We start from the raw sequence: 24,094 nt of genomic DNA, 5'->3' as shown, positions 1-24,094 counted from the left end.
CTGTTGTTTCCAAAGGAGGTATCCTAGCAGGTGGACAGGTAAGGGACAGTCCCTAGGAAATCTTCACCACTACACCCATTTTTATAAGATTTGATTTTCTTTCCCTTCAAGATCGAAAGTGAATATGAAGAGAGTTTAAAACCAACTTCAATTGTGGGTACCTCTTCTACTTCTTGCACTTCAACCAGCCAGAGGAAGGAAACATCAACTACCAAACATAGTGCCCACAGTGCCACTTCCTCAATGCTAGCACAAGTTAATGCCACTCCTATGGGAAAGACAGAAGAATTTCCTCCTCCCCCACCTGAAATATTTCAAACTCCAACAGACGCGACAGCATTTTCCCAGTCCCCTGAATTTCCCAACCCTCCTAGGACACCACCAGTACCCAAAGAACTATATTCTAAGCAAAGAAATTTGTACGAATTAAACCGTTTATATAAACACATCCATCCTGAGTTAAGAAAAAACTTAGAAAAACATTATATCAGTGAGGTTTCTGAAATTGTCTCTAGTCAAGTGAACCCAGGGAGCTCAGTTTTAGCAGATGTGCAACAAGCCCGGTATGCTTTTGAAAATACAAGTGACAGTTCTCAAAAGGCTCTGAACTCAGAAAGAGAACACTTGGAGTGGGATGAAATTCTGAAGGGGGAGGTGCAGTCCATGAGATGGATCTTTGAGAATCAGCCATTAGATTCCATTAATAATGGCTCTCCAGATGAAGATAACATCAACAAGGGCATTGCTGATCAAGAAATCATTCCCGGTGGTGATGTGAAATATACCACATGGATGTTTGAAACCCAACCCATAGATGCACTGGGTGATCATTGTTCTGGCACAGAAGAAAATGCTGAGAAAATTCCTGACCTAGCCAGAGGAGATGTCCGCACAGCCCGCTGGATGTTTGAAACAAAGCCATTAGACTCAATGAATAAAATGCATCAAAGTCAAGAAGAATCTGTGGTAACTACCATAAAGGACATAACCGGTGGGGATGTCAAGACTGTGAGATATATGTTTGAAACTCAACATCTGGATCAGCTTGGACAGCTCCATTCTGTGGATGAAGTTCACCTACTACAACTCAGGTCTGAACTCAAAGAAATTAAAGGAAATGTGAAGAGAAGTATAAAATGTTTTGAAACTCAACCATTATATGTTATTAGAGATGGTTTAGGTCAAATGCTAGAAATTAAAACTGTTCACAGAGAAGATGTTGAAAAGGGGGATGTGAGAACAGCACGCTGGATGTTTGAAACACAGCCCTTGGACACAATTAACAAGGATATCACAGAAATTAAAGTTGTCCGAGGAATATCCATGGAAGAAAACGTCAAAGGTGGGGTGAGTAGGGCAAAGTGGTTATTTGAAACTCAACCTTTGGAGAAAATCAAAGAAGACTCAGAAGAGGTCATCACTGAAAAGGAAACAATAATAGGTACAGATGTCTCCAGAAAGTGTTGGATGTTTGAAACACAGCCATTAGACATTCTAAAAGAAGCTTCTGATGCAGATTCTTTAACATCTGAAGAGATAATAGGGGGTGATGTACAAACAACTAAGCATCTGTTTGAAACACTTCCAATAGAGGCTTTAAAAGATAGCCCTGATGTAGGAAAACTTCAAAAAATTATTGCTTCTGAAGAAGAAAAGGGGGATGTTAGACACCAAAAATGGATTTTTGAAACGCAACCTCTGGAAGACATTAGAGAAGATAAAAAAGAGTACATACGAACAGTGAAACTTGAAGAAGTTGACAGAGGAGATGTAAAGAATTACACACATATCTTTGAATCAAACAACTTAATTAAATTTGATGCATCAAATAAAATAGAGGTGGAAGGAGTCACAAGAGGTGCTGTAGAGTTAAATAAGTCACTCTTTGAAACAACACCACTGTACGCCATTCAGGATCACCTTGGAAAATATCATCAAGTAAAGACAGTCCAACAAGAAGAAATCCTAAGAGGTGATGTACGAAGTTGTAGGTGGCTCTTCGAAACAAGACCCATTGATCAGTTTGATGAAAGCATTCATAAATTCCAGATAATTAGAGGAATATCTGCTCAAGAAATACAGACTGGAAATGTGAAGTCTGCTAAATGGCTATTTGAAACTCAACCTCTTGATTCGATTAAATATTTTAGTAATATGGAAGAAGTAGAAAGCAAAAGTGAACAAGCTACAGATATTGTAAAAGGGAATGTCAAAACTTGTAGATGGCTTTTTGAAACCCAACCAATGGAGTCTCTTTATGAAAAAGTTTCATTAATGACTGACAGTGAAGAAATTCATAAAGGAGATGTCAAAGGCCGTACTTGGCTCTTTGAAACTAAGTCACTTGATACCATAAAAGATGACTCTGAAGCAACAGTCAAATTGCAAACTGTAAAACAGGAAGAGATCCAAGGTGGGGATGTTCGTACAGCATGTTTTCTTTTTGAGACAGAAAATCTGGACAGCATACAAGGAGAGGAAGGAAAAGAAATCAAGGCCATGGAAATGGATATCCAAGCTGGGGATGTCTCCAGCATGAGGCATAAATTTGAAAATCAGTCCTTAGATTCTATAAGTTCCAGTTCAGAGGAAGTTTTGAAAAAGATCAAAGCCCTAAAGACTGAAGATATTCAGAAAGGCAATGTTTTAAATTGTAGGTGGCTTTTTGAAAACCAGCCAATTGATATGATAAAAGAGGGCCAAGAAGGTGATGAATTAGTTAAGACAGTGACAGACATACAAGGTGGGGATGTAAGGAAGGGGTGTTTTATTTTTGAGACTTTTTCTTTAGATGAGATTAAAGAAGAATCTGACTGTATCAGCACCAAGAAAACAATTACTGAAGAAGTAATGAAGGGTGACGTAAAAAGCTACAGAATGCTCTTTGAAACCCAGCCACTCTATGCAATTCAAGACCGTGAAGGGTATTATCATGAAGTGACAACAGTTAAAAAGGAAGAGGTGATTCATGGAGATGTACGAGGAACGAGATGGCTTTTTGAAACAAAACCATTAGACTCAATTAATCAGTCAGAGACTGTGTATGTGATTAAATCTGTCACACAAGAAGACATTCAGAAGGGAGATGTTAGTTCTGTCAGATACAGATTTGAAACCCAGCCATTGGATCAGATTTCAGAAGAATCACATGATACTGTGTCCACGGTAGACTATATTCAAGGTGGAGATGTAAAAACGAGTAAACAATTTTTTGAATCTGAAAATTTTGGTAAGAATACATACATAAGAACAGTAAGTGTCAATGAAATACAGAAGGGCAATGTTAAAACATCTACTTGGCTATTCGAAACACACACTATAGATAAACTGAGAGGAGAGGGGTCAGAATATGAAAATATCAAAACAGTCACCCAGGAAGATATACAGAAAGGTGATGTTAAGCAGGCAGTATGGCTTTTTGAAAATCAAACTTTGGACTCTATTAAGGAAGTAGATGAAAGCACCACAAAAATCATTAGGGAAGAAATCCCTCCTTCTGATGTCAAAACAACTACATGGCTCTTTGAAACTACACCCCTTCATGACTTTAATGAAAATAGGGTAGAGAAGGTAGAAATTATTGGCAAGAGCATTAAAGAAACATTGGAAGAACTCTATTCTCAAAAAGTTATTGAGGCTCCTGGAATCATCATTGAAGCCGATGAAGTAGGGGATGTTCGAATGGCAAAATACAAGCTAATGAATCAAGCATCTCCTGAGATACAGAAAGAAGAAATTATTAGGGTTGATCTCAGAAATATAATTGTGAACCTACTTTCCAAAAGAGACTATACAAAAAGAGAGATTTTGGTTAGTGAAGAAGAGAAGGGAAATGTTAATTTAACCAAAACTCAATTATTAAACAGATCAACAGAATTTCATGCTGAAAAAGAAGAAATAGTGAGTGGTGATGTACAACAAGCAATAAAAAACCTGTTCTCTGAGGAAAGATCTGTGAAGAAAGGCATTTTAATTCAAGAAGATGAAAGAGGAGATATTAACATGACTATCTATTGTCTTCTTCATGAAAACACTGGTGACACAATTGAGCATGAAGAAGTAATAGGGGGTGATGTGAAACGTACCATTCATAATTTGCTATCTTCCATATCAAACAATAAAATATCTGAAAGGGCTAAAATTGATGCCTCTGAGAGGGGAAATGTTCAGTTTTTCACAACATGCATAGAAATTGGGGCTCTGGATTATCTTAAACAACTCCAGACAGGGTCAAATGAAACATTAATGGCTGGGAAACAAGAAAGAGAGGAAGAAATAATTGGTGGTGATGTGGAGGGCACAAAACTGTTATTGAAGAAAAGGCAGTCTCGGGTTGAACGAACTGTTAACGAAACTGACATTGTCCCAGGAGATGTACAGAATACAGTTAAGGTTTTTATGACAGAGCCTCAGACAACATTTTGCAAGACACCCAATGAAGAAATTATAAAAAGTGACTTGAAATCAACCCTAAATTCCCTCAGCCAGGCCATAAATCAGAAAACAGTGGCTAAAACAGAAGAAATTATAAAAGGTGACATGCTGGCCACACTCAAGTCAATTAAGGAATCAAGCAGCCAATGGAAAGAATCTAAACAACCCAATGCCATCCCTGGTGATATTGAGAAAGCTATTGAATGCCTTGAAAAGACTGCAAACACAAGGACAGAAATCCTGAAAAAGGAGCTTATCCGAGATGACCTTGAAATGTCATTAAGGAATCTGAAAGAAGCACAGAGAGCTTTTAAAGAGGTGGACAAAAAATGTGTAATGAAAGAAGATGTGAAGGCAGTGATGATAGGTTCCTCAGAAGAGCAGAAAGCAAAGATTCATCAGGTGGCTGAACAGAGGGACAAAAAAAGTCTTCTTCAGCCAAGACCAGGACCGTTTGAGCCAGCAGCCAGGTGGCAAGGGGGAACAGATGCTCCCAATCAAACTACAGGCAAATCTTGTTATGGGAATTTAGTAGAAGAAAGAACTGAAGTTAATCTTCCGAGAGCTCCAAAAGGCGCCGTAAAGATTGTCATAGATCGTGAACAAAACAACAATGCTCTTGAGAAAAACCTTAGAAGACTATCTAATTCACACCACAAAGCTAGCAAAAATGTGTTAGAATCCGGAGGCAAAATGGGTATCTGGATGGATACCACAGCAGAGCAGCATTTTAGTGATGAACAGATGAGCAGACAATTGACTTCAACTGTGTCAACTAAGGAAAATCTAAAAACTAAGGCATCAGAGGCAGTGAGAGAACAGAAGAAGGATGTGGTCTTTAACTCTACCCAATCTATTGATAAAACAATTGGAAGGCAACAGACTCAAACTTGTGAACTGAGGAATGACCACCAGAAGACTGAGTCTTTCTCTGTAAAGATTCCAAAAAATACCAAACACACTAAAATATCAACAGATAAACAAAGCCCTGAGCCCAGTCCAAACCAGGGTGTAGTCAACAAGACAGGGATGGAAACTTGTGAAGTTTCAGAGGACTTTCAGAAGCAAACCTTGTTAAAGCAAGAAATACAATGTTCTAGGAAAGATATAAGGAAAAAGAACATGAACCCTCATCCAGTTTTGCCTATAGATCAAGACATATCAAATACAACAGAAGTAAAAGTCTCCCCAAAAAGCCACAGTAAATTTAAGGCCACTGACAAAAAGCAGGCTGATGTTCATCTGAAGAACCAGGACTTTCTAATGAGGACAAATACTTCCACAGACTTAAAAATGGCAATGGAAATGTCCTTTAATTCAATCAACCTTAACCCTGAAAATAATGTGAAAGAAAGTGACTGTTCTCTTCCACCTCCATCTCCACCTCCTCTTCCACCTTCTAATGCATCATCTGAAATTGAATTTCCTCTTCCTCCTCCACCTCCTTTAATGATGTTGCCTGAAAAAAATGCTTTTCCTCCCTCACTGTCTACAGGCCTGATAAAGGATGAATATGAAAGTTTCCCAGGCCTCCCTCTTCCTCCACCACCAGAAGATGAGAAATCTGAATGTCATTCAATGTCTCCACCACCTCCCCCTCCTCCAACTCCATCTCTTAAACCATCGCGTGTCCTTCCCTGCTCTGTTCAAGAAAAGCGCAGTGGAGCATTCATACAGTATTCCCAAGAAGAAGCATCAAGTTCTCATCAAACTCATTCTCAGGCTAAAGTCCTAACAGGAAAATCAGGAGTAATTTTGCCACCTCCCACATTCCCCAAACCCAAATTTTCCAAACATATGGAAGATAAAAAGCATCATGGTTCCCCAAGAGTTGAATTGGAAAATTCCCTGCCAGATATGGAATGCAAAACAACTCCCTCAAAAGATCAGAAAAGAGTAATAATGGTGACTAGCAGTGAACACACGGAGATGAAGCAGAATTTATCTAGAAGTCTTGATGAAAGAAAACAGTTATCTATGGACTCTAAAAGGTCTCTTTCACAGACAGTTCCAGAAATTTCACAACCCAAGGAAAAAACAATAGCACCTCTTGTAAAATCTCATTCGTTCTCAGCAGGCTCAGGACAACAAAGTCCAAAACCTTATATGAGAAAATTTAAGACACCTTTAATAATTGCTGAAGAAAAGTACAGACAACAAAGAGAAGAGCTTGAAAAACAGAAGCATGAGAGTTCTTGCTACAAGACAGTCAAAACAGAAAGCCTAAATCAAAACATGTCAGAGTTGAAAAAGGAAGTGCTGTTACAGAAGATGAATGAGGTGGTCCCCCTGCCTGGAATGGATTCTCAAAGTCATTCTCAAGTGCTAGGAGTGGGTACTGAGAACCAGCTTTCCACAACACCAGCAGTGACAGTTGCTACTAAGGGAAACCAGCATGTTCTACCAGCCTCAGAAGACAAAGATACCACGGGAAAGGAAGTTATACAGAGTGCGAGGGACACTCTACAGTCTGTATCAGCTTGTGAAATTAAACAGGGTCACCAGGAATGTAAGACACAACAAGCACAACAGAAGTATGTGCAGGAGCAGTTGCATTTGTCCCAAAGAAAACCAGTTTCCCCAAGTTTCAAAGTTAAAAATATCCAGCTTCCAACTCCAGATCACAAATTAAATGAAGCAGACCACATCTGTGAAAGCCATAAAAAGCAATCTGAAGTTGATGTTCAAACCATTAGCAAACAAGAGTACCAGAAAACTGAGAAAACAGAAGCAAGCACTGAATATAGTAATAAGCAATCTGTAGCTGAAAAATATTGTCAATTACCTAAGAAGGAGAAAAGAGTAACAATAAAACTGCCTACGGAACCCATAGGGAAAAGCCAAAAAAGTAAACTCACTATAGTTCAGGAGAGGCCAAGAGAATATAGAGACTCTGAGAGTGGGAAACTTCCAGGAAGCGAAAGAACAAATCAGGAACCATCAATGACAGGTCCAAAGGAAGAGAGACTAACAGTTGAAAGAAAACAAGAACATTTGAATAAATCAGCACAGAAGGTAGTCAAGCAAAAGGTTACTGATGTACATCTTGATTCACAGACACAGAATTTTCAGCAAACACAAATGCAGACTTCTGAAAGTCAAGTTGAACATAAAAAATTACCCAAGTCATATAATAATCTGCAGGAAGAAAAATGTCTTGGAGTCAAGGGCATACAACAGAAACAAATCTTTTCTAATACTAAAGATTCAAAGCAAGAGATTACACAGAACAAATCTTTATTTTCCTCTGTGAAAGAATCCCAGCAGGATGATAGAAAATGTGCTATAAATATATTGGAATTCTTGAGAAAACGTGAAGAACTGCAACAGATTTTGTCTAGGGTAAAACAGTTTGAAGCGGAGCCAGATAAAAATGGCCCTAAAACATTTCAGACACTGTTAAATATTATTCCAGTATGGCTATTAAGTGAAGAGAAAAGACAATATGGAGTTTGTATTGCTATGGAAAATAACTTAGAAAAAATCAAAGAAGAAATAACGCATATTAAAACTCAAGTAGAGGATATGCTTATGTCCTGTGAGAATACAATTCAAACAGCCATGATATCCTCCAAAGCAGGAAAGCAGAAGAATAAAACCACCAGCCTTAATGAAACATTATCTAAAATGTCCAATGTTAGTGACCAGCAAGAAAATGCGATTGTAGAAAAATCAGAGCACCGCCAAGTAGCAACTCACCATGAAGCAACTGCTCACAATCATGTGAAAACCCATCAGGAAATTCAATTAGATAACAGCAAAATCTCTCCTCCCTCCTTAAAAACACGCCCACCGTCACCAACTTTTATAACAATCGAGTCTACTGCCCGGCGAACAGAAACCTCCACTAAGGATGAGCTCTCTCAGTCCCCTAAAAAGGGAAGTTTTGCTGAACCATCACCAAGAAGTCCCGTGGCACAAGCATCCAAAGTTGGCGGAGCAGATGCATCCCCTCCTCCACCCAGGAGCCGCTCTGAGCAGCTTGTCAAACTCAAAGACACCACTGCAAAGCTGTCCAGAGGGGGCATCCCGTGCACATCAGGAACCCCGGTTCCAATTGTAGAGAAAAGGTCTGAGATCATAGCGTCTCCTGCAACACTTCGTCGTCAAATTAAGATAGAAACCCGTGGTAGGGATTCTCCACCCACAATCACAATACCTATAAGTGTAAACCACGTAAATAGTGGTTCCTTCAGAGGATCCACGGAAGCTCAAGAGGAAGTTAGGCAAGTGGAGAAAAGGGAGACTTACATTCACAAAGACGCTGGGAATTCCGCGCAGCGCCTCCGGCCGGACACTGAAAGTTTTGACGCGGTGGAAATCATCCGCAAGGTCGAAGGGCCCCTGCACTCCGAACACACGCAAAGGTATGAAGCCGCCAACCGAACTGTTCAAATGGCTGAAGATTTCATGAGTGACCATGAAAATGAAATAAACAGATGGTTCAAGGAATTTGAAGATGGACCAGCTTTTGAAGCAAAGTCAAATAGAAGAGTTTATACCAACGGAGAAACAAACCATAATATTAAACAAGAAAGTCGTTCATTTTGTCAGGAGGAATTTGGATTAACCTCTCTAGAAAATACGAGTTTTACAGGCTTTTCATGCAATCGTCCTAGAGAGCTGCAAGAAAAAATCTCCGTCAAGCAGCCCAGCGTCCGCTCTGAAACAAGAACTGTCAGTGAACATTTCTCTGGTGTGGATGCATTTGAGAGTCAAGTTGTTGGGTCAAAGATGATGGTCTCTTCACATAGCTCAGAAGCTGGCAAATCTGGCTTTGACTTCAAGCATGCCCCACCAACCTATGAAGATGTCATTGCTGGCCATATTTTAGATATTTCTGATTCCCCTAAAGAGCTCAGGAGGAATTTTCAAAAAGCATGGCAGGAGAGTGAAAGTGTTTTCAAAAGCCTGGGCTGTGTGACCTCAGATGCTTCTTCCACTGAGATGAGAACCACCTTCCAAGAGGAATCTGCATTTATAAGTGGTAAATGAGAGTGTGCAGAGTGTGAAGATTAACCCTCTTAACAGCACCTGTCCCAAAGCTAACATGACTTGCAGTTAGAAGGATGCTTAGAAAAAACCGAAAACTAACAGCTTTCCCTGGTGGAGGATAGCCTTCTCTTTACAATGCTTGCTTTTACTGCTTTCTTTTCACAAAAGCATCTAATAAAGGATTCATCTGCACTCTGTGAGAATAACATTATAGATTGATTGAGACCTGTATTTGTCAAGGTAAATAAAACTCTAGAAAAAGCAGCAGATGTAATCATTGTTATTGTGATAGTATTCATAATTATATGTAACAGTATATTTATTAATAATGGTACACACATAGCACATTGTTTATTATTTTATTAAGAGTTAATATTCTATCTACTTGCTTAAGACAATATGAGGTCATATCTATTGGCCCACTGTTGACATATTTTTAACTGCCAGACTTGAATGGTGTTTTGTTTAATTCAATCCAGCCTGTTAATAACCCAAGAAACAATTTATACTCTTCATATGTGCTTTCATGATTTTTATTGATTGATATCTTTGCTTAAAAATATAGATATGGAATTAGACCTTTTGTATATTTAATTACTGTTATGAATTTGGATGAGTTAGCTCTAATGCCACTATTTTTTTCTATAACTAATTTAATTTCATTTTTCTTAAACTCCAAATGATGGTTTACTTGGCCTCATTCACAGATGAACATGGACAATACATTTAAAAGATTTAATTATATCTAGAAGGAGGGAAATTCAAAACACATGGACTTAGTACATATTTTCAACATCAGAAAACAACTTATTTCTTTGTATTTCTCTACTTTTTACAATTAATGAGGCTTTACAATAAAAAGATTTGACATAAGTAATGTGCACCATTAATGTAGACCGTTCTTTTACACAGATTGAAAGAAAGAGCAAGCTTAAACATAAAAACTGCCGAAACCAGTAATTATCCCTCTGTCATATTTGCAACATATGTGTCTAGTTTATCAGATTAATCTGACTTCTTAATGTGCTTGCTTCTGGCATAATCAAGCAAAGCTGTCTAATTAATTTCAAATGCTCAGTTTCTGTGAAGATAGTAAAAGTGTATAGAAAATACAAAAAACGGGGGGGGAAATGCCCACCCGGCGTTAAATATAGAAATGTGTGTTCTACTAGAACCAAATAAACCAAGGAGATCTGTTAGTAGATCAAATTGAGCATCAAGGCTCTAAAGTACATACTTATTTGTAAAAAGAACCCAGAGCACATGTGACTTTATATATAACTTATATGAAAGCTTAGTTCATTGGTCTCATGGGATTGTGATGAGGATGAAAACAGTGCTGAGGTGAAAGTTCTACGTCACTTTTGAACCACTATCTGAGCACTGGTTAGCGATAGAACTCCTGTGGTTCGCAGGGGCTGACGTTCACCTGAGCATAGCAGTGACCCCAGGGATGAGAGAGCCAGGGAAGAGGTAGGAAACGTGTAAAAGGCAAACGTGAGAATCCCCAAAGCCCTAAAATCTGAAGCCATTAGACTGAGGAGAAATGCCCCTGAACGTCTCAACATATTCAGGAGTCTTGAGGTATTCAAGTTAGGCAATGGTGTCACAGAGTCAACACGAAGTCATCAAGGAAATTATTTAAACAAATACAGTATCTTCAGCTTTAAGAGATATCTAGGCACTCTGGAACACTCTGCCCCAAGATGCTTTAAAATATGAAAACTTTGGACATTGCTTGTTCTAGAACTTCAAACCTGATGGTAGGATGGCCTGTGTCCACAGAAGCACTATTAGGACAGTTGTCCTAGGAGCTTTGACTTTAGCTGCATGGCCAGTCAACATGCTGTTATTTGTTTTGTTTTTACACTGTGATTGAAGATAGCATCATATAAACTTTGGTAAATTTTTACTTTCAGAAGCTGCTGCCCCAAGACAAGGCAATATGTACACTTTGTCAAAAGACCGTTTATCCAATGGAGTGCCTAGTAGCAGACAAGCAGAGTTTTCATAAATCCTGCTTCCGATGCCACCACTGCAACAGTAAACTGAGGTAAAATGCTCTGTGGTCTGTGGCACAAAGATTGGAGGAGCCTACAGTGTACTTATAACATCACGTCTCTAGAAGACACAGATTTTTCTACATCTTGCTGTCATCAGTTAACACGACTACAGAGAGGGATGTTGTCAGGTTCTCAGGACAGCTGTGACCTTTTTCCTTTTGAAATCTTGCTTTCTTAATCATCCAGAAGGGTTTGTTTTGTCTAAACCTGGAGATCACACAGATAGAAAAATCAAGAAATGCTGTACAAATAGGCATTTCTAAATTACCACTTTAGTCTGAAGTCTGGATGCTACTTTCAATCTTATTTTATTTGAAATTGTATTAATTAATTTATTTAAAATGTTTTTTAAGTTCATTCATTTATTTTGAAAGAGAGAGAGCACAAGCAGGGGAAGGCAGAGAGAAGGGGAAAAAGGGAAAATACCAAGCAGGCTCTCCATTGTCAGAACAGAGAACGGTATGGGGCTCAAACTCACAAACCTGTGAGAACATGACCTGAGCCAAAACCAAGAGTCAGTCGCTTAGCCAACTGAGCTACCCAGGTGCACCATAAAAATTTTTTGAATGTTTATTTATTTTTGAAAGTGAGAGAATGCAAGCAGAGGAGGAGAAAGAGAAAAAGGGAGCAACCAAAGATAGCTTCTATACTGACCACAGAGAGCCCAGTGCAGGGTTTGAGATCCTGACCTGAGCCAAAGTTGGATGCTTAACTGACTGAGCCACCCAGGCTCCCCTTATTTATTTATTTTTCAGACAGATAGAGTGTAAACAGGGGAGAGGCAGAGAGAGAGAGAGAGAGAGAGAGAGATCCCAAGCAGGCTCTGTGCAGCACAGGGCCCAACGTAGGGACTCAGTCTCACAAACCACGGGATCATGACTTGAACCAAATTAAGAGTCAGACACTTAACCAACTGAGCCACCCAGGAACCTCCAATCTTATTTTAAGTAAGCTCTGTGCCCCACATGGGACTTGAACTCAAGACCCTGAGATCAAGAATTGTATGTTCTACAGACTGATCCAGCCAGGCACCCCTAAAGTCTAAATTCAAGATCAGGAGTCAGAAAACTTGTTCTATAAAGGGCCGGATAGTAAATATTTTCAATTTTATAGGCCATACTATTTCTGTCGCAGCTCAACTTTCCAGTTGAATGCAAAAGCATCCACTGATAACTAAATGAAGTGGCTGTAAACTAATGGGCCCAATTGTGTTCCAATAAAACTTCATATACAAAATTAGGTGGTGGGCTGGAGTACCTATGTCTGAGTATTGCATCTAAGTAAAAGAAGAAAACAATAAGAATGTAGAGTATTGTCACTGTCAGGTAAGATATACTGTTTTTGTTTTTGTTTTCCTGTCTGGTGCAACAGAAACGCCATATCAATACAGTTACAAATGCATTTTGATGAATGTGGCATTTGGTGTGGCTATAGTTTGAGATGCTGAAATTGTAATTATTTTGCTAAACCAGTGTAAATCAGGCTATATCTTTCCTGACTTAAATTGACAATGTCAAACACTCCTTACTGCAATGTTCTTTATCTTTGGTTTCCATGACAGCAGAGTATAATAGTTTCCTCCTACCTTCTGGGTGTTCCTTCTCAGACTCCTATGTGGGTGACTCTTTTATGTCCATTCCTGAAATGTGAGAGTTCCTTAGAATTCTGTTATGGCCATTTATTCTTCTGTTTATATTCTTTATATATATATAGTTTATTGCATCCACTCCCAGGATGTAAATCACCATCGATGTGGAATAACTCTGAAATCTGTATAGTAGCCCAGCTCTCTCCTCTATCAGATGCTTACATCTCAATGACTGGCTTTTATCTCCAGTTATGTTTTTTACTAGTACACCAAATTCAATATGCCCCATTATCTTCTCCCTTCTGAAATTCCTTCCTTCCTTGACTTCTGGTCTGTAGGCTACTCTCTCAATAAATGACATTAACACTGATTCAATGACCGAAACACGAAGTTACCTTTCAGTCCTTCCTCTTCTTCATTCCCTTTGCCCGAGCAATGACCAAGCCCTTTAACTGCTGTCCCATAAATGCCTGTTGAGCTGTACATTTTTCTCCATCCCCACAGTGCAGGTATCTTCCAAGCAAATGTCATCTCTCACCTGTACTAATGCAACAGTCTTTCTAGCAAGTTAACCTCCCTGCCCCCAGTATCTCTTAACCTCCATCACCACCACCAACTTGCCCCAGAGCCATGCTCCATAATGTAGTGAAAATTATCTTTCTAAAATGCAAATCTGAGGTCACTTCCCTGTTTAAAACATATGACAGTTACCTCTATCAAAGTAAAATTAGTATCTTACTATGAATTAACAGGCAATTCAGAGCCTTACTCTAGCTAGCTACCTTCCCAACACCCCTTCCTCCCATTGCCTGTTACTTTGCATGAAGACTGAATTCTTCCTATTCCTCCAAGTCAATATCTTTCTCTCTCATATCTAGTTGGTGCCAAATGTTATTTTCCACTCCTTGTAAGAGTTTTCCCATGCCTCTCCTCCAGCCCTTCACAAGGCTAATATCCACTCATTCTTCAGACCTCAACTGAAACTTTGTCTTTGAAAAAGCCTGCTTCGAGTCCCATGTTTCGATCGGGTGTCCCTCCTAACTGCCCCCAGAACATCCCGGGGTTGCCCCATTCCTAACACACTCTAATGTAATAGTTTCCCAGCTGTGGGAAATGTGTTAATGTTTGACTCTCATACCTAGTAAAGGCCTGACATTTAATAAGGACTGAAAAATACTGAATGACTGATATTTAAAAAAAATTTTTAATGTTTATTTTTGAGAGAGACAGAGACTGAGAGAGACAGGAGCAGAGAGGGAAGGAGACACAGAATCCAAAGCAGGCTCCACGCTCTGAGATGTCAGCACAGAGGCTGACACGGGATTCAAACTCACAAACCCTGAAATCATGACCTGAGCCAAAGTCAGATACTTGACTGACTGAGCCACCCAGGTGCCCTCAATGACTAATATTTTTAAAAAGTCATTATGCCAAAAGCCACAAATATAGAAAAAAACAAAGCAAATGTATGGTTTAATAAATTATTATAAAGTGAATGCTTTCTAGCTAGTACCAAGGTCAACAAAAAAACATTGCCAGAAATTCCCGAACTTCTCCTATCTGCCTCATCCAAACACACCCAGTTCTCTCTCTTGGTAAAGAGTGTGCTTTTTAGTAGTTTCTTCCTTGCATTTTTATAGTTTTTTTTTAAATCCAAATCTGCTTTCCTGGATATTATACTTTAATTGTGTTCATTTTTTAAAACTTTGACATGTCTTTTACACCTTTCAAATCTATAGGGTTTTCTATCCATTTCTTTCATTCCTTACAATTTACTTGTGAAGAACCCGGGATACCTAACCTGTAGAATTATCCACAGTCTGGATTTACTGATTGCTCACTTATCGTGTAGTTCACATACTCCTTTCTCCCCTGTGTTTCTGACAAACTGTCAGCTGAATCTAGATTCTGGTTTAAACTAAGATTTGATACCTTTTGCAAGAACGTAGGGAGTGTTGGCAAGAATATAGTAAGCACATAGTGTCTGCTTGTGTCTGGTTTTGTGATATTGGCAGATGTTGGAATTTTAATACCTATATCCATTAATTGATGTCTATAAAATGTTGATATTCTCTTTTTGTCCTTTCTTTTTCATTATTAATTTGAATACATTTACAGGTGATACTTCCTCTCATCTACTCTTTGGTTACTTGATGTTGCAATTGATTAAGGAAAGGCAGAAAAATACATATCTTCTTCCCTTCATTTACCTGTTTTGCCAAAGTATCAGTTATTTATTTAACAATGTAATGAAATGGTTCCTTATCATCTCCTAAGAGGTATCCAATTTTAAGATATTTATAATATCTTTATAAACTCCTAGACTTACATATATTTGATTGGCTTCAATCAAATGCAGTTATTAGCATTACTGATGTTCAAATTCTTCTATCCCTGGCCTTTTCAGGTTGTCTTTTCAGTCCTTTTGGCAAGACCTAAGTATTCTTTAATAGTTTCCTCATTATCTGGTCCATTCTCATTTGGTACATTTACTTCCTCCAGACCCAGAATCAGTTATTTCCCTTTTTGTGAGAAACAGCATTTTTAAGATTATAATCTCATTGTTCTTTCTCTTGGGTTGGTTACTATTTAAAAGATTTCTTAGTGTTAAGAGCTAGTAAATGTTTATATATAAAGAAAACACATATCATGAATTTGTAGGAATATCTTAAATTGAATTCAAAACTGCATTGCTTTTGCCTTAGCCTCTTTTCTATTCCATGTCTGTCTTCTCACTTTTCCTTCAAGACTTCTGGTTCTCAAAGACAAAGGAGATGAAAGAATTGGAATATCCCATATTCAGGGGCACCTGTGTGGCTCACTTGATTAAGCAGCCAACTCCTGATTTCATCTCAGGTCATGATCTCACCATTTAAGAGTTCAAGCCTGGCATCAGGCTCACTGCTGTCAGTGCAGAGCCCACTTGGGATCCTTTGTCCCCTTTCTCTCAGCCCTTCCTTCCCGCCGCCCCCCTCTCTCTCTCTCTCACTTTCTTTCTCCCTCAAAAATAGATACAACATTAAAAAAAGAGAGTATCTCATGTTCATTTGAACATTAGTTTTGGAATAGCGAAACTATCAGCACCCTTAATTTGATTATGAAAACTTAAAAAAAAAGGTATTTGCTCCCCATTTATCCACATTCTATTTAAAAAATTTTTAATGTTTATTTATTTTTTGAAGGAGAGAGAGAGAGACAGAGTGTGAGTGGATGAGGGGAAGAGAGAGACACACACAGAATCCTAAGCAGGCTCCAGGCTCTGAGCTGTCAGCACAGAGCCTGATGGTGGTAGTAATTTAATTTTTTCTTATAAATCATATGTTTTTTTCTTCTTAGATAAACACAAAGGATTTTTTTCTTTTTATTTAAAGTCCAGTGATTTTACTAGAATAGATCTAGATGTTGGTCATTCTGGATCAAATAGTGTCAGTTACCTAGTGGGTCTCTTTTAATACATAATTTCATACCTTTTTATATGAGGAAAGTTTCCTTAAACTATAGCTTTTTTAGCAAGTAACCTATTACATTGCTTTATTTTCTTCTTCAGGAACTTCTGTTATACATACATGGATATTTTCTGCCTGTCTTTATTGTTTATCTTTCTCTCAGATCCTCTTTTTTTCATTTCTGATTGTAAATTTTCATCCTTTTATTCTTCTGTTTCTCTTCATAAAATATTTTGTATTGTGTTTATATGCTCTTAAAGTCTTTTAGTGTAGTTTTTAATACTGACATTTTTTCTTTTATTTTATGTTTTTCCCCAGATTTCTAATATCTCACTTATGACATGTTTCTAATTATAATTCATGTTGTACTTTCAAGCCTTTTTATTGTTTTAATGTCTTTTAGCCCATTTTTTAAATTTTGATGTTGAGAACATGTTTTTCTAGCATGTTTTCATTGTCTGTAGTGATATTAAAAATGCTCCTTACTCTTTTTCACTTCTTATAATAACTTTATATGATATTTGACCTTAATATTTTTCTGTGGCTTATTTTTGTATGGCATTAGCTTTCCTGAATCTTAGAAGGAGGCAATATTCAGGATGGTTTTCCCAATGTCACAGAACTACCTCTTCCGGTTTTCATATACTGTCCCCAAAACTACAGTGGCTTCAATTCTGGGATTTCCTATTTTGATACCTCTCCCCCCTGTTAGTCAGGACCTTCTCTTTTCATTTCTGTCATCATTATCCAATTACACTTTGATTCCACTCCCCTGTTTTTGTTATCGGTGTAAAGTCTTATTCCAAAAGGGGGTCTCAGTTGGTCAATTTTGAGAGTTTTAACTTCTTTAGTCTCTTCAGACTTCCCTACTAGGTCCCTTCTACTCACTGGCCAATGAAGAAGGTAAAACCCCTCCCAGCTTCAGCTGCTGTGCTCTAATGGGAATGTGATACTTTCCAGAAAACACTGGCTATTTTGTGGTCTTATATTTTCCAGTCTTTCAGACACCTTCCTTGCTTCCTCTGCTGTCACTCATGCGGCTGGGACTCTCAGGCTAGTCTTAAAGTTGTTGGTTTGTTTTTACCTCCTTATATTTGGGGTTTGGTGGGGATACTTTGTCACTTAGGGTCCTTTTTTTTAATGTTTACTTGCATGTTTATTTTGAGAGAAAGTAGAAGTGGGGAAGGAGCAGAGGGAAAGGTAGAGAGAGAAGATCCCACATAATCTATCTGCTTGGTGCAGACCCCAATGTGGAGCTTGATCTCAAACCATGAGATCACAACCTTAGCCAATATCAAGAGTCAGACATTTTACTGACGGAGCCACCCGAGCACTCATCACTTAGTTTTATTATAAATTTTATCCATGGGCTTTAAGTTTTACTATCTATTTGGTGTATCTCTTTTTATGTAGAGATTCAGAGATATTTAACAAATGATGTCTTTGACTAAAATTGGCTTTAACAAGTATTCTATTTGTTGATCTCCCCAGAGAAGCCACATAAACAATTACATAAGCAACCTTTCCAATATATTCAAAATCTAGTTAACAAGAAAATTTAAATGGTTAATTTGTGTGTGCACACTCTTCAGGATTTACTGAAAATTGTGCCCCCCCCCATAAATCACCTAGTTAGCAAAGGTTTAGTCTTATCATTTTACATCATCTATAACTATATATGTATTACACTATAATACCTATTACACCAATACTTGACATACAACATGAAATTCTAAATACTGTAAGACATGTATCATGTTGAATATTAGCAGTAACTATTATCTAACAAGAATGTTCACTTAATAAGCACATTCCTATTGCCAGTAAGTTAATTGCACTGAATCTCTGACTCATTCTTGAAATAATTAATTTCCTAATTCCCAATGAGTTTACAGCACATAGAATGTTAAACATTATTTTTTTTCTTTTCGGCAGTTTGGGAAATTATGCATCACTTCATGGACAAATATATTGTAAACCTCATTTTAACCAGCTTTTCAAATCTAAAGGAAATTATGATGAAGGTTTTGGACACAAACAGCATAAAGATCGATGGAATTGCAAAAATCAAAGCAGCTCAGTGGATGTTTTTATTCCCAATGAAGACACAAATATGTGTAAAAGTAGTGTGGAAAACACTGCCTTACTTGGAGATCTTAATAAACATTTAGGTGATGGCAACAGTAGAGGACAAAGAGATGATTTGAGAAAATTCAGGGAGAGGAAAAAATTAAAAATCATTTGGCCCCCTTCTAGGGAGATGCCTAAGAAAACCATCCCCCTTGAGGAAGAGCTCAAAATGAGTAAACCTAAATGGCCACCGGAAATGACAGTCCCTACATCCTCTGAATTTAAAAGTGAATCACTAATAAAACCCATTAAGACTCTGGAAAATAAAGGGCAGGAGCAAGATAACATTTCTTTTCTGCAGCCATATCTGCAGTCCATCCATATGTGTCAAAAAGAGAATGTTACAGGAATCAAAGACATGGAAATGTACGAAGCAAGAAAAGATGAGAAGGAAGGAAATAAGAATGTGCAAGATAAGCTGAATGAGGCTGAAGATATAAAGAATAAAATGAAAAGTGAAATGGATCTTAATGACAACAATAATGTGGTTGTGCAGAGTGCTCAGAAGGAGAAAAATGAAGAAACTAATGAACCCGATGGTGGAGACGTTTTACAGGTTGCTAACACTGATGATGAGGTGGTGCCAGAAAATTGTAAAGAGAATTTGAATAAGAATAATAATAACAATTATGTAGCAGTCTCATGTCTGAATAATTGCAGGCAGAAGACATCTATTTTAGAATTTCCTAATCTATTACCACTGTCAAGGGAAACAAACTGCACTGAAAGTGAATTTCAAATTGAAAATTTAGAAAACGTATCTAGAATCTCAGAGTTACTTGGTATATTTGAATCTGAGAAGGCATACTCCAGGAGTATCCTAGCCATGACTCTCGGTAAACAGGCTGACAGAGCTACTGCTGGCAGTCCTGGGAAGCCTGCCCCCAAACCGGGACTCAGTGGCAGGTTAATAGGAAAGGAGGAAAGCTCCTTAGCCTCTTCTGATACAAATATCTTAAACATCAAAGGAAACCACGCAAATAACAAAAACCTACACTTCTTCTTTTCTAACCCTGTGAAGATCGCTGCTTTTTCCAAAAAGAATGAAAACATTTTCGAACGTGACTTAATGAAATCTGTAGATCAAATAAAAAATATGCCATGTTTATATTTAGGAGATTTTGAGAAGGACATCAAACATTGGCGTGGTGAAGCAATAGGTTCAGCCCAAGTTAATGGGAATACAAGTTACGATGCCTTGCGCAGCGCATGCGCAGCTAAGCCTTCATTGCCCAGAGTGGAGGTCCAGTCTGCACAACTCACCGTGGAAGAGCAAATTAAAAGGAACAGGTGCTACAGTGACACTGAGTAAAACATCTCTGCCCACTTGCAGTTCACACTCAGACTGAGAAACACTGATGTCTGAAATAAGACTAGAGATTTCAAGAACCTTTTGTCGAACATGTTGTAAACTTGATGTTTGGAAATTTCATGTCTATCACGATGGAATTTTCCTTGTATTAAGCTATACAGTGTTTTCCATAATCGGTTTGAACCTACTTTTATTCCGAATGTAATGAAAAGATGAAACAATATGGCTGTTTTCCTGACAAATGGCACTTAAGTATATTGCTGTTTTCAACATGCCAGATAACATCACTGGAACGTTTCTATAATGCTGATGTTTATCATAATTCTTATACCTTCTCTATAATTTCTGCTGAAATAAAATTAAATCACCTGGAGTGCAAACCAAAATACTTCTGTAACTTTTTTCCAAATATATTGACGTTTTTACAAATATATTGACGTTTTACACAATTTGGAAACTGTCTTTTCAAGGGCAGGAGGTATTTAACACATACACACATAATACTGGAAAAAATAAAATACTAAATCGAAGCCACAGTATATAAGAAAAATAAAATTTCATTCTCTTGGTTGCTCTGTATTTTTAAAGAGACAATGATAATTATGTTTTTTAAATAATTACCTATATTAAACTATCATGGAATGTGTCTGTAAACATTTAATGAAAAATATTAATTTTTCTTCAAAATAATGTGGAGTCCATTTTTAGAAATCAACTGAATGACCAATATTTTAAAAGTTACTTAAATTAGTTATACACATTGCATTTTTATTGCTTACCATATGTAATCAACAAATATACAAATAATATTACTACTACATTTTGTCAGGGTTTGGTTTTGTTTTGTTTTTTTATGCTACAGGTTGGGTATTAAGATTTTTTCATTATAAAAACAGACTTTGGAAATTTTGAATTTTCTACTGATTTTGTCTTTTTGCAAAAACACTTAATGATTCTCAGAGGAAAAAATAACATTAATGTAAATGAGTGGCTTCACATTAATTTGGAATGTCCATATGCAAAAACAGGTCTTATCCCCTGTTCTCCTACATAAACACAAGCCACTGACTTTCTATTAAGTATGAAAACACAATGTAGTTTTCAAAACTATTTCTTCTTGGAATATATAACAATATATTTTGCTAGTATGTTCTCAGTAGATATCAAAGACTTACTAGTATTTTAGGGCTGCTGTAACAAAATACCACAGACTGAGTGGCTTAAGCAAACATAAAGTTATCTTTTCACAACTCAGGAAGCTAGAAGTTCAAGGTTACCTTGGCAAGTCAGTTTCCTCTGAAACCTATCTACTTTACTTTTAGGTGGCCATCTTCTCTCTGCACTTGATCTTTTATGGGTCTGAGCCCAAAGTTCTTCCTCTTATAAGGACACCAGTCATTTGAATTAGGCTCACCTTAGTGACCTTATTTTATTTTAGTTATTTCTTTAAAGACTCTATCTCCAAGTATAGTCCTTTGCTGAGATACTAGGGGTTAGAATTTAAACATATTAATTCTCGGAGGACACAATTCAGCCCATAACAGCAAGAAACCACATTATACTTTTAGGGTTCTTTTTTTTATTCAACATATGCCTGTTAATATTATGAAACAACTTCTCAATTATTTTTCACTGGGGATTGTATTGCAGAACTATGTCATATCTATATTTATGCTACAAATATATTTCCAGGAAGAGAATTCTTTTCCAAAGGAGTAAAGATAGGCCTATGATAGACCAAATATTTTACCAGAGGAGGCTGTGTAATGGCAGAGCTTGGCATGTAAGGGGCTTTGCATTATTTATTTGAAATTGAGCCTTCCAATGAATCTTATAAAAATGTTTTATCCCCCAGAAAATTGTGCTGAATTGTCTTTTGCAGCTTCCACACAATCAATCCTTGTGACAGATTTGGGGCTTTGGGCAGCAAATTTTTTTGGGGGATTAGAACAATGGTTTTTCCACAGTGCAGTAAAACTACAGAATGCAAACCTACTACCTATCCCCAAATGTGCAACCAACTAGTACGTCTGGCAATTTTCTATAAGCATCTCTAGAGTAATTTCTAAAGGCACATTAATTTTTTAAGGACCTGAAAGATAGAAAGCAGAATACTTTCTCTGCTCTGTTTTGATAGTTACTGACTACTGGTGACTATCCAAATGAGGAGTAGAAAATTTTCCTATTGCCAAGAAAATGAACTTAGAGAAAGATTATCACAGATGTTGAAGTGAAAGAGAAGTGCAATATGTTTTTTCCTCTCTCTCTGGAAATGCTATTTAGAACTAAGGGTGATTTCTAAATCTAATGTAAACGTTTAGAAATCTGCAGGTATTAAAGGTAATGTGAAATCTTAATTTAGAAAAATCAAATTTACATGGAGATCAGAAATAGGCCATGGACATAATACTCAGATTCAAAATAAAGGCTTTGAGAATGTCTGAGAGGTGCTAATCAGTGAAAAGCCTCAATTCTCTGGAAATTAACTCTAATAGGAAACAAAAATATTTTTAGATAAATATAATCTAGAAGTAATTTAACCTTAGCTTTGACAGAGTCCTTTGGAAAGGCTACTTTAATCTATTTAACAAGGTCCATTTACATTAATGTTTTCCCCTAAAATATTATGAGAAACTTTAAAACTTTAGGTATTTATTTGCAAATTAAGTGGTAGAGGAAAGTTCATAGTAGTAGAATATCTACAGTGTGGTCATCATCTTTTGCTATACTACCTTTTTGTAGAAAGTAAATTAAAGGATCACAAGCCTGACAAACACTGTGGTATCATTCAGTCAACAGCAACTCAACAAATACAATAGAGCCATTGGTATTTGTTGGCAGAGTGATTAAAAAAAAAAGGATAAATCATGGCATCTCTCAGACTAGAAAAAAAGGGTATTCCAAAAAAACCAAAAACAAAAACAACTAATCACAGTTGATACAGATGCAGAGGGAATCAATACAGGAAAATATGCAGCCACAAAGAGTTCTCTTAAATTGGAAGACTTCAGAATAATAATAAATAAGTAGGTGGAAAAATTTCTGGTTTAAAAGCTAAGTTATCTTCATTTTGCCACAGTCATAATTTACTTAGATGTAATGATATGTTTGTAGACTCTGTGATGCACAGTCAAGATCCTCCTTCAGGATCAAGGGAGTTACTTCCCCAGATACTGAAGGTGCTGCCCACAGAAAACCCTCAACTTTCAGCCCCCTGCCAGGATTGCTTTAGCTGAAGAGAGCCACTTTCCCCACATGGACTGTGTTCAATAAGTCATCAGTGAAGGAGAATTCAGCAGAACTCAGAAGGGCCATGCCAGTGTCAAATATCCCCGTAAGGTTGGCTGAGGCCTCCACTGAGCTGCCATCACCATCAACTTCTCTTATATCCAACCCTGCTTTGTTCGTATTCCTTCCTTTCCCTTGATCCAAAAGGTCACCCTGAAAAACGTCCTCCACATTAATCTCTGACTCAGAATCTACATCTTTGAGAACCCAGCCTGGACAAGCTGGACTCTTGGGAATGGCCCAAGAAAGAAGATACTGGGAAGATATTTTAGAACTGAACTGTTTGCTACTTGGCTGACAATTGGCTTAATATGGCTGTGCAGTTGTTAAAATTCTAAGCTGTGGTAAATTAGGATGCCTATAATGGTTGAAGCAAATGCATAGCTTGTACCATGTGTAAACTGGTGCAGCCACTCTGGAAAACAGTGTGGAGGCTCCTCAAAAAACTATCCATAGAACTCCCTTATGACCCAGCAATAGCATTGCTAGGGATTTACCCAAAGGATACAGAAGTGCTGATGCATAGGAGCACATGTACCCCAATGTTCATAGCAGCACTGTCAACAATAGCCAAATCATGGAAAGAGCCTAAATGTCCATCACCTGATGAATGGATCAAGAAGATGTGGTATATATACACAATGGAGTACTACATGGCAATGAGGAAGAATGAAGTATGGCCATTTGTAGCAAAGTGGATGGATCTCGAGGGTGTCATGCTAAGCGAAATAAGTCAGGCAGAGAAGGACAGATACCATATGTTTGCACTCATAGGTCTAACAGGAGAAACCTGACAGAGGAGCATAGGGAGAGGAAGGGGGAAAGAGAGCTGGGGAGA

The 24,094-nt window shown here is 37.6% G+C and overlaps 1 protein-coding gene across 1 annotated transcript in view; it reads left to right on the top strand.

Moving 5' to 3' along the window:
- The window catches only part of XIRP2 (xin actin binding repeat containing 2), a 75,815-nt gene extending 57,268 nt beyond the window's left edge, over nucleotides 1–18,547 (top strand). The window contains exons 7-9 of the mRNA XM_029934448.1: nucleotides 112–9,421; nucleotides 11,349–11,482; nucleotides 18,462–18,547. Of these exons, the coding sequence (XP_029790308.1) occupies nucleotides 112–9,421; nucleotides 11,349–11,443 (9,405 nt within the window). The 3' untranslated portion in view covers nucleotides 11,444–11,482; nucleotides 18,462–18,547. The remainder of the gene's footprint in view (nucleotides 1–111; nucleotides 9,422–11,348; nucleotides 11,483–18,461) is intronic.
- The last annotated feature ends 5,547 nt before the right edge of the window (nucleotides 18,548–24,094 follow it).

This window comes from Suricata suricatta, chromosome 3 (assembly GCF_006229205.1).
Source record: "Suricata suricatta isolate VVHF042 chromosome 3, meerkat_22Aug2017_6uvM2_HiC, whole genome shotgun sequence".
Classification (NCBI taxonomy): Eukaryota; Metazoa; Chordata; class Mammalia; order Carnivora; family Herpestidae; genus Suricata; species Suricata suricatta.
The sequence above is the reverse complement of the archived record's forward strand: the minus strand, read 5'-3'. Positions and strand labels throughout refer to the sequence as shown.